Here is a 12,044-nt window from a genome sequence, read left to right as displayed (position 1 = left end):
CTTTTTACATTTTTGAGGTGATAGTAGGCCGATTTTGTTACTGATTTGATGTGACTGTCGAAATGTAAATCAGAATCTAAAATAACCCCAAGATTTCTGGCTTTATTTGAGGTTTTCAGGGACAGTGATTGAAGGTGTTGGATGACTTTAAACCTTTCTTTTGTAGCACCAAAAACAATTATCTCAGTTTTATCTTCATTTAGTTGTAGGAAATTTTGGCACATCCAGTGTTTGACTTGCTCAATGCACTGGCACAGAAGATCTATGGGGCGATAGTCATTTGGTGATAGCGCTACATAGATTTGGGTGTCATCGGCATAGCAATGATGGTCAATGTTATTATTTTGCATGATTTGTCCTAGTGGGAGCATATAGATGTTAAATAAAGTCGGCCCCAAGATTGAACCTTGGGGGACTCCACACGTTACGTTGGTTGGTTCTGATACAAAGTCACCAATGGAAACAAAATAGTTCCTATCTTGTAGATATGACTTGAACCAGCTTAAGACTGTGCCTGAGATCCCCACCCAGTTTTCCAACCTGTCCAAAAGTATTGAGTGGTCGACAGTGTCAAATGCAGCACTGAGGTCCAAAAGCATTAATACTGAAGTTTTGCCAGAGTCTGTGTTTAGACGGATGTCATTTATAACTTTAAGAAGGGCCGTCTCTGTGCTATGAAGAGGTCGAAATCCTGACTGGAAGTTGTTGTGGCAGCCAGTAGAAGCCAAGAAGTGATTTAGTTGTTGGAGGACAACTTTCTCAATTATTTTACTTATGAATGGTAGATTTGAAATTGGTCTGTAGTTGTTGATAACAGAGGCATCTAGGCTCTGCTTTTTTAGAAGAGGTTTAATGACTGCAGTTTTGAAAGCCTTCGGGAAATTGCCCGATTTAATAGAATTATTAACTATTTGCAAGATGTCTGTTGATAGGCAGTCAAAAACATTCTTAAAGAAGTTGGTAGGTAAAACATCAAGGCAGCAGGTGGATGACTTTAGAGCTGTCACCGTTTCCACTAGAGTTTTAGAGTCTATGGCATTAAAGCTTGCCATCATTGCTGTGTTACTTTTGCCTAAATGGGGTGGTGATCCAACTTTTTTACTTGAGATATTGATGGTGCGTCTGATGCCTTCAATTTTATCAGTATAAAAGAATGCAAAGTCATTGCATTTCTGCGTGGAATGGAGTTCGGCTGGTATTTGTGTTGGGGGTTTAGTCAGTCTGTCAACGATTGTGAATAGGGTTTTGGCCTTATTTGTGTTGCTGTTTATGATATTGGAGAAGAATGTTTCTCTAGCACTTTTTAAGACTAAATTGTAGGCCTGGAGGCTCTCTTTATAGATGTCATGGTGAATATGAAGTTTTGTATTCCGCCAGATTCGTTCAGCCTTCCTGCACTCTCTTCTCTGGGCTGTTACAGCAGCAGATTTTCTCCAGGGTGCCTTTTGCTTGCCAGAAATCGTTTTAACTGTAACAGGTGCAATGATATCTATGATATTCACAATTTTACCATTCTCATTGATAATATCATTGACAAAAATGATTCCTCTTCCAAACATATTTTTCCAAAAGAAAGGCTTTCCATCTATTACAATATTAGAGTTCATCCATATTAACTGCTACAAAATATCGTCTCTTTTTTCTGGCACATAAAATTGAAAACACCACTATGAGTGGATTGTTTCCTTTATGAACCCCACCATGTTTCCCAGCAGACTCTCTGGGAGGGGATCACTTGTAAAAAAGGATACAATTTATTTTGATACAGTACATGTTTTTTGTCCAACAGGACATTTGTGTACCACTCAATGTTTAAATACATCTTTGGAACAATTGATGATTTTAAAGACAGACACATAGCTTCAAGGTTGAGAAGTTTCAGGCCCCCATATTCATACTCTTTGTACAAAACCTTTCTTTTAATGTTTTCTGGTTTGCCGTTCCAGACAAAATCGAAGACCCTCCGCTCATAAATCTTAAAAAAGTTTTGTGATGGAGCTGGTAATGACTAAAACAAATAAATAAATTGAGGAATAATTAACGAGTTGGCAATAGACATTTTACCATACAAGGTTAGGGATTTCCCTTTCCATAATTGCATAATTTTGTCCAGCTTTCTTAGTCGATTATCATAATTTACTGAGCCTAGATCTTCCCGATTTTCTGGGACAACAACACCAAGTATGTTAACTGGTCCATCTGTCCACAAAACAGGCATTTTGCATTCCATTCGAAAGGACGTTCCCTTTAGATTTCCGATCCTTAACATTTTACATTTATCATAATTAAGCTTAAGGCCAGATTGCTGTGAAAATATGTCCAAAAGATTAAGAAGGTTCCACAAACAATTAGGAAAAATCTTATCTTTGTGAATCAGCCTTTTCTGACATGAACTTCATCAAGAACAAACACAGAACACGCCTCACTGATGCACATCTGCAAGACTCACTCAGAGTTGCAGTGTCAAGTTACACACCAGAGTACAACACACTAGTTAACAGCATGCAATGCCAGGCTTCCCACTAACTGATAAAGAAACAGATAACAGATTTGGTGTCCAGTTCAAAGTGTGACATGATTTAAAAATTTGAGAGTTTACTTTTGTATTTTACATGAGTTATTATTTGTACAAACATGGTGCAAAGTAATTCATGATTTGTTAAAAAAATGTTAGTGGCTAGCTAGTTAAAATGGGATATTGTGATTTCACAAGACTGTCTTAGAAGTGATCATTTGAAAATGTTCAATTTGAAAAATGTGCACTTAGAGAAAATATAAAAAATAAAGTGTTGCATGTTGATATTTATCTGTTTCTATATATATTTATTGTGAGAAATCATTAAGATGATCAGTGTTTCCACAAAGATAAATATCATTAATTATTAATAATAACAGAGTTAAAGGTAAATTGAGCAAATTGGCTACTTCTGGCAATTTATTTAAGTGTGTATCTAACTGGTAGCCCTTCGCATTAATCAGTACCCAAGAAGTAGCCCTTGGTTTCAAAAAGGTTGGTGACCCCTGGTCTAACTTGTTTTGTTGAGCTCGTAAGTTGAGGTACAACTGTACTTGGCGTATGTGTTATAAATGAAACAACTCACCACTTCAAAACGTATTCACTTTTTGTTTCACTGTGAATACACTATATTTTAATTCCTTAAAGAATTGCTTTAATGAGCTTGTCGCAGCGTAAACACCGCAGCGAAGTAGTTTAATACCACTTCCGGGTTGCGTCACGGTCGGTAAAAAGTCATCGCTTTAATGAGTGACGTGACTATGAATCTAAATGACGGCAACTGTGCTCATTTAATCTGCCCAACTTGGTAAAATACATAAAACAAGCACATTTTGTGTTTTTTTCCCCTGAAGCAAAAATACAACGCAAGAGGGAAAGACTCGATAAGTCAAACCCAGATCTCACTGATGCGTGGGAAGTTGGTTTCATTCTCAGGTACAATCATCTCATTCTTGGAAGTAGCTTTTTTTCTCTGACCTATTCTGACTAATCGAGACGTGTCATTCACACTAGAGCTGAGGATACATCAGTATTAATTAAATATATGTAATAATATACAGTACTGTAGGTATTTTATTTTGCAGGAATTTGCATAGATGTGCTTTAATCATTCCTGGTTTTGTTATGGTGGACACGTCTGCCTCCCATGGCAGAGGGCATGGCTTAGATTCCCATCAGGAAGAGCATCTGATGTGACAAAAAAATTTTCATGCGATTGACTCACTTGGCGACCCCTGACAGAGAAAAGCCACAAGTAGAAAGATATTGTATAAATATAGTGTATTGACACCCTTAAAAACATCAGAGTCAGCTTTATCGGCCAAGTAAGTTTTAACACCCACCATGGTGAATGAGACATTGATGTACTCTAATTAGGGCTGCAACAATTAATCGATTAAATCCATTAATTCGATTAGAAAAAAGCTTTGGTTAATATTCTGTTGCTTCGATTAATTGTTGAATGATTGTAACTAATACAAATTTATAAAATCCGGACCACTAAAAGAAGGTAAAATAAGTTGAATAGAAGAAAAGAGTTGGTAAATAGAAGGTAATAGAAATTAACTAAAGGTAAAAGAAAATGAACAAAAATATATAAAAGAAGGTGAAAAAAGGTCAAATGAAAGCATATAGAAGTAAATAAAAGATACAATAAGATAAATAAAGGGTAAAGTAAGGTAAATAAAAGGTGAAAATAGTCACTAGAAGGTAACATACGTTAAATAGAAGGTTAAAAAAGGTAAAAGAAGGAATAAGTAAATAAAAAGTAAGATAAGATAAATAAAAAGTAAGATAAGGTAAATAGAAAGTTAAAGTAGTAAATAAAAGGTCAAATAAGTTGAATAGAAGGTAAATAAAAGGTAAAAAGTTGAATGGAAGGTAAAATAAGGTAAATAAGAGATAAATACAAGGTAAAGGAAGGAATATAGAAGATAAAACAAGGTTAAAGACGGTCAAAGAAGCAAAATAGAAGGTAAAGAAAAGGAATATAGAATACAAAACAAGGTAAATAAAAGGTCAATTAATGAAAGATAAAAAAGGAATATAGAAGGTAAAAGAAAAGTCAATAAAAGGTAAAAATAAGGAATATAGAAGGTAGAATAAATATAAAGTAAAAGAAGGTAAGTAAATGGTTAAATATTGGGAAAAATAAGGTAAGTAAATAGTAAAAAAAAGTTAAATATAAGGTAAAAGAAGGTAAGTAAATGGCAAATTAAGTTAAATAGAATGGTAAAATAAGTTAAATACAATGTAAAAGAAAGTAAGTAAATGGCAAATTAAGTTAAATACAAGGTAACATAAGGTAAGTAAATGTAAAATACGTTAAATACAATGTAAAAGAAGGTAAGTAAATGGCAAAATAGGTTAAATAGAAGGTAAGTAAATGGTGAAATAAATTAAATAGAGGGTGACATAAGGTAAATAAAAGGTGGAAGAAAAGAATATAAAATGTGGAAGAAGGTACATAGAAGGTAATAAGTTAGGACAAGTACAACAATCTTTGAACTATTTTCCCTAAAAGACGCATTGAGGCTATTAAGTATGTTTTAACCAAATACTCGATTAATCAAACAAATTGATACATTTACTCGATTACTAAAATAATGGATAGTTGCAGCCCTAACTCTAATGAAGTGTTCTTATGTGTGCAGCAACAAGGTCCATAATATTCTGAGTCATATTTACACTTCTGCTTGTTTGGTTGGTGCTTTGTCTGGGAAATGTAAACAATAGGAGACTTTTCATCAGATTTGGTGCATGAACTAAACAGATTTCTATTTTCTTCTGCAGACCTGGACGATGACCTGGACGAGTGTGATAACTTAGTTGACCTTCTCGATGGCTTGCCTTCAAATAAAAGCAAGACGCAATCCAAACCCAGCTCACAGGCGACCAAGCATGAAAAACCCCTACCTTCACATGCAACATCTCAAGCCCAAAAGAAGGAAACAAGTACGCCTTATTTCTACTTTTCCAGATGATTCTATAGCTTCTCCTGTAAATGCCGCACCCTGAAGTACTCTCTTTCTGTTTGTGTTTTTTTAAAACCAGCAAATGCTGCAAAGAAACAGAGTGACCTCACATTTGATGACGAGAAAGATGATTTAATTGACGACCTTGGCTTGGACAGTGATAACAAGAATCCTAAGAAACAAGGAAGTGTGCTGTGGTCCAACTTGGAAAGGTGACAGCTTTTTCTTCTGTAATAATGTATGTCGTTTTAGTTCTCAAGTGATCAATAAATTACTGCGTTAGTGCTTAAAGTGGTCGTGAGCAGCCGATAAAGGGGAACTGCACTTTTTTGGGAATTTCGCCTTTCATTCACAATCATTATGAAAGACAGGACGACAGACGTTTTTTGTTTTAATGCATTGTAAATATTAAATAAATGTAATCAAAAGTCAGCTTACAATGGAGCCTATCAGAGTCGCTCTATTCTGCCTATAAAGCCCTTAAAACACAGGTAAAGGTTTTATATACACACTGTAATTATATATGTAAAGTAGTAACAAGGACATTTATAATAACATATTTTAATCATTTTACGCATACGCGGAGCATTCATTTCATAAATGCATCACTGATTATTACTCACTGCAGACTTCATGAGAGCCAACAAACATAAAACCTCACTTACTGTATACGGTCTGCTGTCATTAGGATGCCGACTGCTCGGATGTTAATATATTCCCGTTTAGATGAAGAATGACTCATAATAAAATAATATAAAATAGAGGGGGGTGGACCCAATCCTCTTTCCTTGTCGTTATTGCCGATTCACAGTCTAAATTGGCTGTCAAAGTGTACAAACTTGTCAGAATACGTCCTCATCCTTGTAGGTGAGAAGCATGATTTCTGATCGAGAATAAACTTTCAGCGAGCTGGGAATCGAGGAAACACCTCACTAGTCGATCATGTAAACATTACACGCAAACTCGTGATCACGGCGCCGCTATAAATAGTTTGTCTGCGTTAGCGTTTATAATAACAATATCACTAATACTTGGTTAATATTCAAGACACGAAATGTAAATGGAGTGTTGTTGGTGCTTTTTGAATGGTTATTTATTGGGTTTTATGGGCGGAATAAAGGACCTCCCATTGGCTCCGCTGTAAGCAGACTTTTATTTACGTTTATTTACAAATTAGAATGCCTTAAAAAAATACCTCCCTCGTCATGTCTTTTGTAATGATTGTGAACGATAGGCAAAATTCCCCCTTCAGGCCGTTTGCGTCCAAACAAGTCATTATAACTAAAGTTATGACCGATAATCTACGCCGATATTTGGCATTTCGACTTATATCGGTATTGGTCTATTTTAATCGGTATCTGCCCTTTAAATTTTTTTATAATTAAACAACAGAACTACCTCATCAGATACTAAATATGCACTTACGATACCGATATTTTGTATTAAAATAATTATGATAATAGTGAAGTAAATAGTAATAATTACTGCTCAAGCATATATAAGAATGACTGTCATTGTCAATAATTTTCCCCAAATATGTTTTGATATCTGACATGGCATTTATTTGAGTTCTTGTGAGAATCTACCCCCTTCAGCTCAACTGCGCTCACACGGCCATTTCCCCCATTTCTCTCCCTCCCGCAGTGCTGGTCGCTTACAATACATCTTGTCTGCTTACCTGTCAAAACTTTCAATATTTGCCGAATCCGTTTTTTGTCCTTCTTGCCTGGCGTCTTCCCGGTCCCATTTTGTTTGTTTTCAAAACTTCAGCAATCGAGTCGTTTGACAACCCTCCGACTCTCATTAAAGGAGCATGCAGAGTATCATGAGATATCTCTGCCAAAAATTCCCAAAATATCTTGACAAATAGGGGATACGTTTATAAGTACAGACGAGCAGGCAGCAGCTCACACATTCTCATACTTTCTGTAACATCCAGGAAGAAATTATGTCAGCCAGCTTGAAAAATGTCTCAACTAGAATCTACGTGTAGGACCCCAGAATTGTTTTTATTTAAATGTTCACAATATTTCAGGGTTCCTTACAAGGAAACCTTACAAAATCCATAAACTGCTATAAAATTGAGTTGATGGCGAGTCATTGTGATGTAGAAAAATCCCATATTTTGACCAATTTTCTTGGATACACGTAATAACGGTTTTTGTGAAATCCCCTGATGTTTTTTGTTGCTAAATTAACCACATTATGTCGCTACTGGTCCCACGTTTCTTAAACAACAAAGTTAAAAAACAACTTAAATCCTTGCCCAGATGTTTACTACTATTCCATCCATCCATCCATTTTCTATTCATGTTTAAATAATTATGGGCTACAAATATTGGTTATCGGCCTCATTAACTACTACTACTTGATATCGGTATTGGCCTTGAAAAACACATACGGGTCGAGCTCTAATTATAACATGCTCTCCTGCTGGTTCGACCATGCAAGATACTCCACGCGCACACAACGCTGCGTTACAAAAGCAGCGTTTAGAAAAGCGTACTCGCCGGTTTAAAAGCAAGACAGCAACCATGACATATGTTTTGAAATTGTTTCAGTCACGAAGATTCCTCCTGTGAATGATCACACGCGATGGGCCTGCACATACAGAAAGTGTGTTACGGCCTGGAATGCAAATCATTCCATTCGGGCCCAACAGCGATTTTCACAAAGTTTATCATTTGGACAAAATTAGACATTTATTTGTGAACCAGAGGTCTTCAACGGGGTCCGCAAACACTAAGGCAGGGCTATCCAACTGTTTTTTACTGAGGGCCACATTGCCGTTATGGCTGCTTGGAACAGTGAGTAGTAAATTATTATAAATGTATAAGAATTGACCCATGATATTATTACACAATTGCCTATGCATTTGATCATTACCGTATATATTTTTTTACATACTGCATAGTTAAAAACATCTGTAGACTGGCACCTCAGTCGCCAAAATGTTATTGTAGATGTGTTTTTTCAACAGCATATTACTGAAAATGGAAAAATAGTACCGCTTTTTTTTTTTACAATAAAATACTTGTGATGGAGAGGCCAGTTTTTTTTTTTAATCGTAAAATCTTTGGTTATTGTTTTTGCTACACAGTGCCAGGTGCCTTAAAAAGGCCCAAAACATCATAAGGGACCCATCTCACCCAGGACATAAACTTTTTGAACTGCTGTCCTAGGGCAGGAGATACAGGACAATAAAATGCCGGACAAACAGGTTCAAGAACACTTTTTACCCGAGAGCAATAGTGTCGCTGAACACAATTAAGGCATAAAAAAGAATGACTGTGCATGTGAGCTGTGTGCTTGGTATTTTATGTTTTTTTAAAATGTATTATTTGTATCTATTTATCTTAGTACCATGTTCTTATGTTTTTTTTTAAAGTGTGATTATGAATTTGCACTAAATAAGTTTGCTTGCAATTTTGTTGTACAATGTACAATGACAATAAAGATATATTATATTCTATTATTATTACAGATTATAGACTACAATAGAAATTAATTGTAATTGCACTTAAAAAATACAACACAATTGGAACTATTTTCTAACTTAAATTCATACAAATCACGGCGGAAGAGGGGTTAGTGCGTCTGCCTCACAATACGAAGGTCCTGAGTAGTCGTGAGTTCAATACCGGCCTCGGGATCTTTCTGTGTGGAGTTTGCATGTTCTCCCCGTGACTGCGTGGGTTCCCTCCGGGTACTCCGGCTTCCTCCCACCTCCAAAGACATGCACCTGAGGATAGGTTGATTGGCAACACTAAATTGGCCCTAGTGTGTGAATGTGAGTGTGAATGTTGTCTGTCTATCTGTGTTGGCCCTGCGATGAGGTGGCGACTTGTCCGGGGTGTACCCCGCCTTCCGCCCGATTGTAGCTGAGATAGGCTCCAGCACCCCCCGCGACCCCGAAGGGAATAAGCGGTAGAAAATGGATGGATGGATGGATTCATACAAATGTAACTATTAGGGTGCACAAAAAATCGATTAACATCCGAATCGCGATTATTATTTATCCCTATTCTACATTGTTTCATAATTTTAATAAATCGATACAAAATGTTATTTTATTTTATTTTTTTACAAGAATAATAATAATTAAAAATAACTTTTTTAGGCCATCTCTATGCAACCTAAAGGAGCTTTTCTAACCTGTTACCTGTTTTGAAAAAGTTTCATTCTAATTATTATACCAAATAATACATTGTGAGTATCGGTTTGAATCGTTTTAAATTGAAAATCGATTCCGAATCAAATTGTCACCCCAAAAATCAGAATCGGATCAAATCGCCCAAAGATTCACACCACTAGCAACTAACATTACATTATTAACAGGAACAACATTATTATTACAGACTCATACATAAGTAAAGCAGATATTTGCGTATTTATTTGTATTTCCAAAAAATAAATGTAATGTATAATAACGTGTGTTACATTATTAGATAATATTGAATACTAATATATGCCATTGCATGCGGTAAACGTATGTTTTTGTTGTCAAAACCAACAGAATGAATACATTTAGTAACAAAAGATAAAGTACTTTATTGACGCATGTTATTTCCAGGCTTTGGTAGGCCATATTAAATTATGTATTGGGGCAGATTTTGAGTTTGACACCTGTGCTCTAAGGGCTCGTGAAATGTTTTGTTGATTATACTATTAAAAATTATATATTTTATAGTCCTTCTGCAATGTTCTCACAAATTATTTCAATACATGCAAGACCTATAAGTAGGGGGTGCCTGCTCCACTGCTCTATCAGTTTGGGGTCCTTGGCCTGTAAAACACTGAAGACCCCCGTGTTCAACCACTATTTGTCACATATTTTCTCATAAGTGTTCAAACAAAACCGAAAAACACGTTAATGAACAATATGAGTCTAAAAACTTCACTCCCCCTCCTTATTTTCCTGCCATATCTTTTTTATTATTTTTTTCGGCGTTATCTCAGTGGCGAGCATCCCCAGAGAGTTCGCACAAGGCTCGATGAGATTCTGGAGAATCATTCTCCCAGTGTGGAGTGGTCACCCACAGGTGCCAAGAAGGACCCGCCTCCGTCCAGGGAGAAGAACTACAATTTGAAAGGTACGTTTGTTTATTAACATCCCCATTAGATGCTGGGGTATATTGTTTCAAAACGTTTAATACATGCAACATTAAGGCAAAAGGAAATACACACCTATTCATACATGACAAATAACATACCGTACATACAATAAGTAACACAATAGCCAAACAAAATAGGCAAGGTAAGGCAATTTTAGTTATAGAACACAATTCATACACAAGGCAATTCAAAGTACTTTACAGCAAATTAAAAGAAGGACAAATAATTCAAATTAAAATCCGAAAATACAATCATCATAATTCATTAAAATCAATCAACGAGTGTAGAGAAATTACTTTTAGTTGCCAAATGCACAATTAAATAAAAGTGTTTTCAGGCTGGATTTGAACATTGCCAACGTTAAGGCCCGTCTCACATCTTCAGGAAGACTATTACAGATTTTATGAGCACAAAACATAATTGGTCCTGAATCTGGGCACCAGCAGGAGACCACTCCCTGAGGTTCTCATAGCTCGAGATGTTCATATGACTCTAACATGTCAGAGATGTACTTTGGCACAAGACCATGAACAGACTTGTACACAAGGAGAGCCGTTTTAAAGTCTATTGTCTGAGCAACAGGATACCAGTGCAGTGACCTAAGCACTGGACTAACTAAGGTGGTCGTATTTTCTGGTTCTAGTCAGGACTCGAGCAGCAGCATTCTGGATGTACTTCAGCTGCTTTACAGCTTGTTTAGAGAGACAAGTGAGAAGGCCATTACAGTACAACAAAATACAACTGTTGACAAAAAAATCTAATAAAACCATTTGCACGCAATCTAGTCAGAAACCAAAAATAGACCAAATAGAAAATAATTATTCTTGTATAAACACATAAAGTCTTAATCTTTTACAAAAAGTGACTGAATTCATTTCCTTAAACAAAAAATCAGAAAGTGAATTCCAAGCTCTAAACTGCAACGTATTCTGCATCAAATTAGTTGGGAGGTATCAGAAAGTGACTTTCTGTTGACTGACATGTGAAATGTTGACGTATACTACTGAAAAATTACACTTTGCTGTAAAGTATTTTCGGGCTCTTTGTTAAAATAGTTTTTTTTTTAATAATAAAAATAATGACAAAACAATATGTCTTACTTTTTACAGTCAAGCAAGCCAACTGGGAATTATTTTTTCCTAATTAAACCTGTCCTAATCGGGAATTTTAAGACTAACCAATCAGCTTTATTTTGAGCAACTTGCACTTTGCACTGATGATTGAACTCAAGTTGTCATAACACTATTAGGTATGGGAGATCGACCGCTGTGGTTTTTTCAGGGCCAATACCGATTATTAGTAGTCAAGAAAGCCTATAACTGATATTTGGAGACAATATTAATTTGCAGTAAAAGTTATCTAAACATGAATAGTGTACGTCAGTAAACATCTGGACGAGGCTTTAATTTTATTTTATGTTTTTTATTTTATTTTTGAGG

General features: G+C 35.8%; 1 protein-coding gene across 8 annotated transcripts in view; it reads left to right on the top strand.

The window, feature by feature from the left end:
• The window catches only part of LOC133652104 (fas-binding factor 1 homolog), a 64,417-nt gene that overhangs the window by 21,564 nt on the left and 30,809 nt on the right, over positions 1–12,044 (top strand). For 7 of the 8 annotated variants that reach the window (XM_062050493.1, XM_062050488.1, XM_062050487.1 and 4 more), the window contains 3 exons: positions 5,309–5,470; positions 5,570–5,702; positions 10,450–10,583. In XM_062050493.1, the coding sequence (XP_061906477.1) occupies positions 5,309–5,470; positions 5,570–5,702; positions 10,450–10,583 (429 nt within the window). Of the gene's footprint in view, positions 1–3,235; positions 3,452–5,308; positions 5,471–5,569; positions 5,703–10,449; positions 10,584–12,044 lie in introns of those variants that run through there. The other variant, XM_062050494.1, reaches the window with a different exon arrangement.

Source organism: Entelurus aequoreus, linkage group LG06 (genome assembly GCF_033978785.1).
Source record: "Entelurus aequoreus isolate RoL-2023_Sb linkage group LG06, RoL_Eaeq_v1.1, whole genome shotgun sequence".
In the NCBI taxonomy this organism is placed as follows: Eukaryota; Metazoa; Chordata; class Actinopteri; order Syngnathiformes; family Syngnathidae; genus Entelurus; species Entelurus aequoreus.
This window is presented reverse-complemented; position numbering and strand designations above follow the sequence as displayed.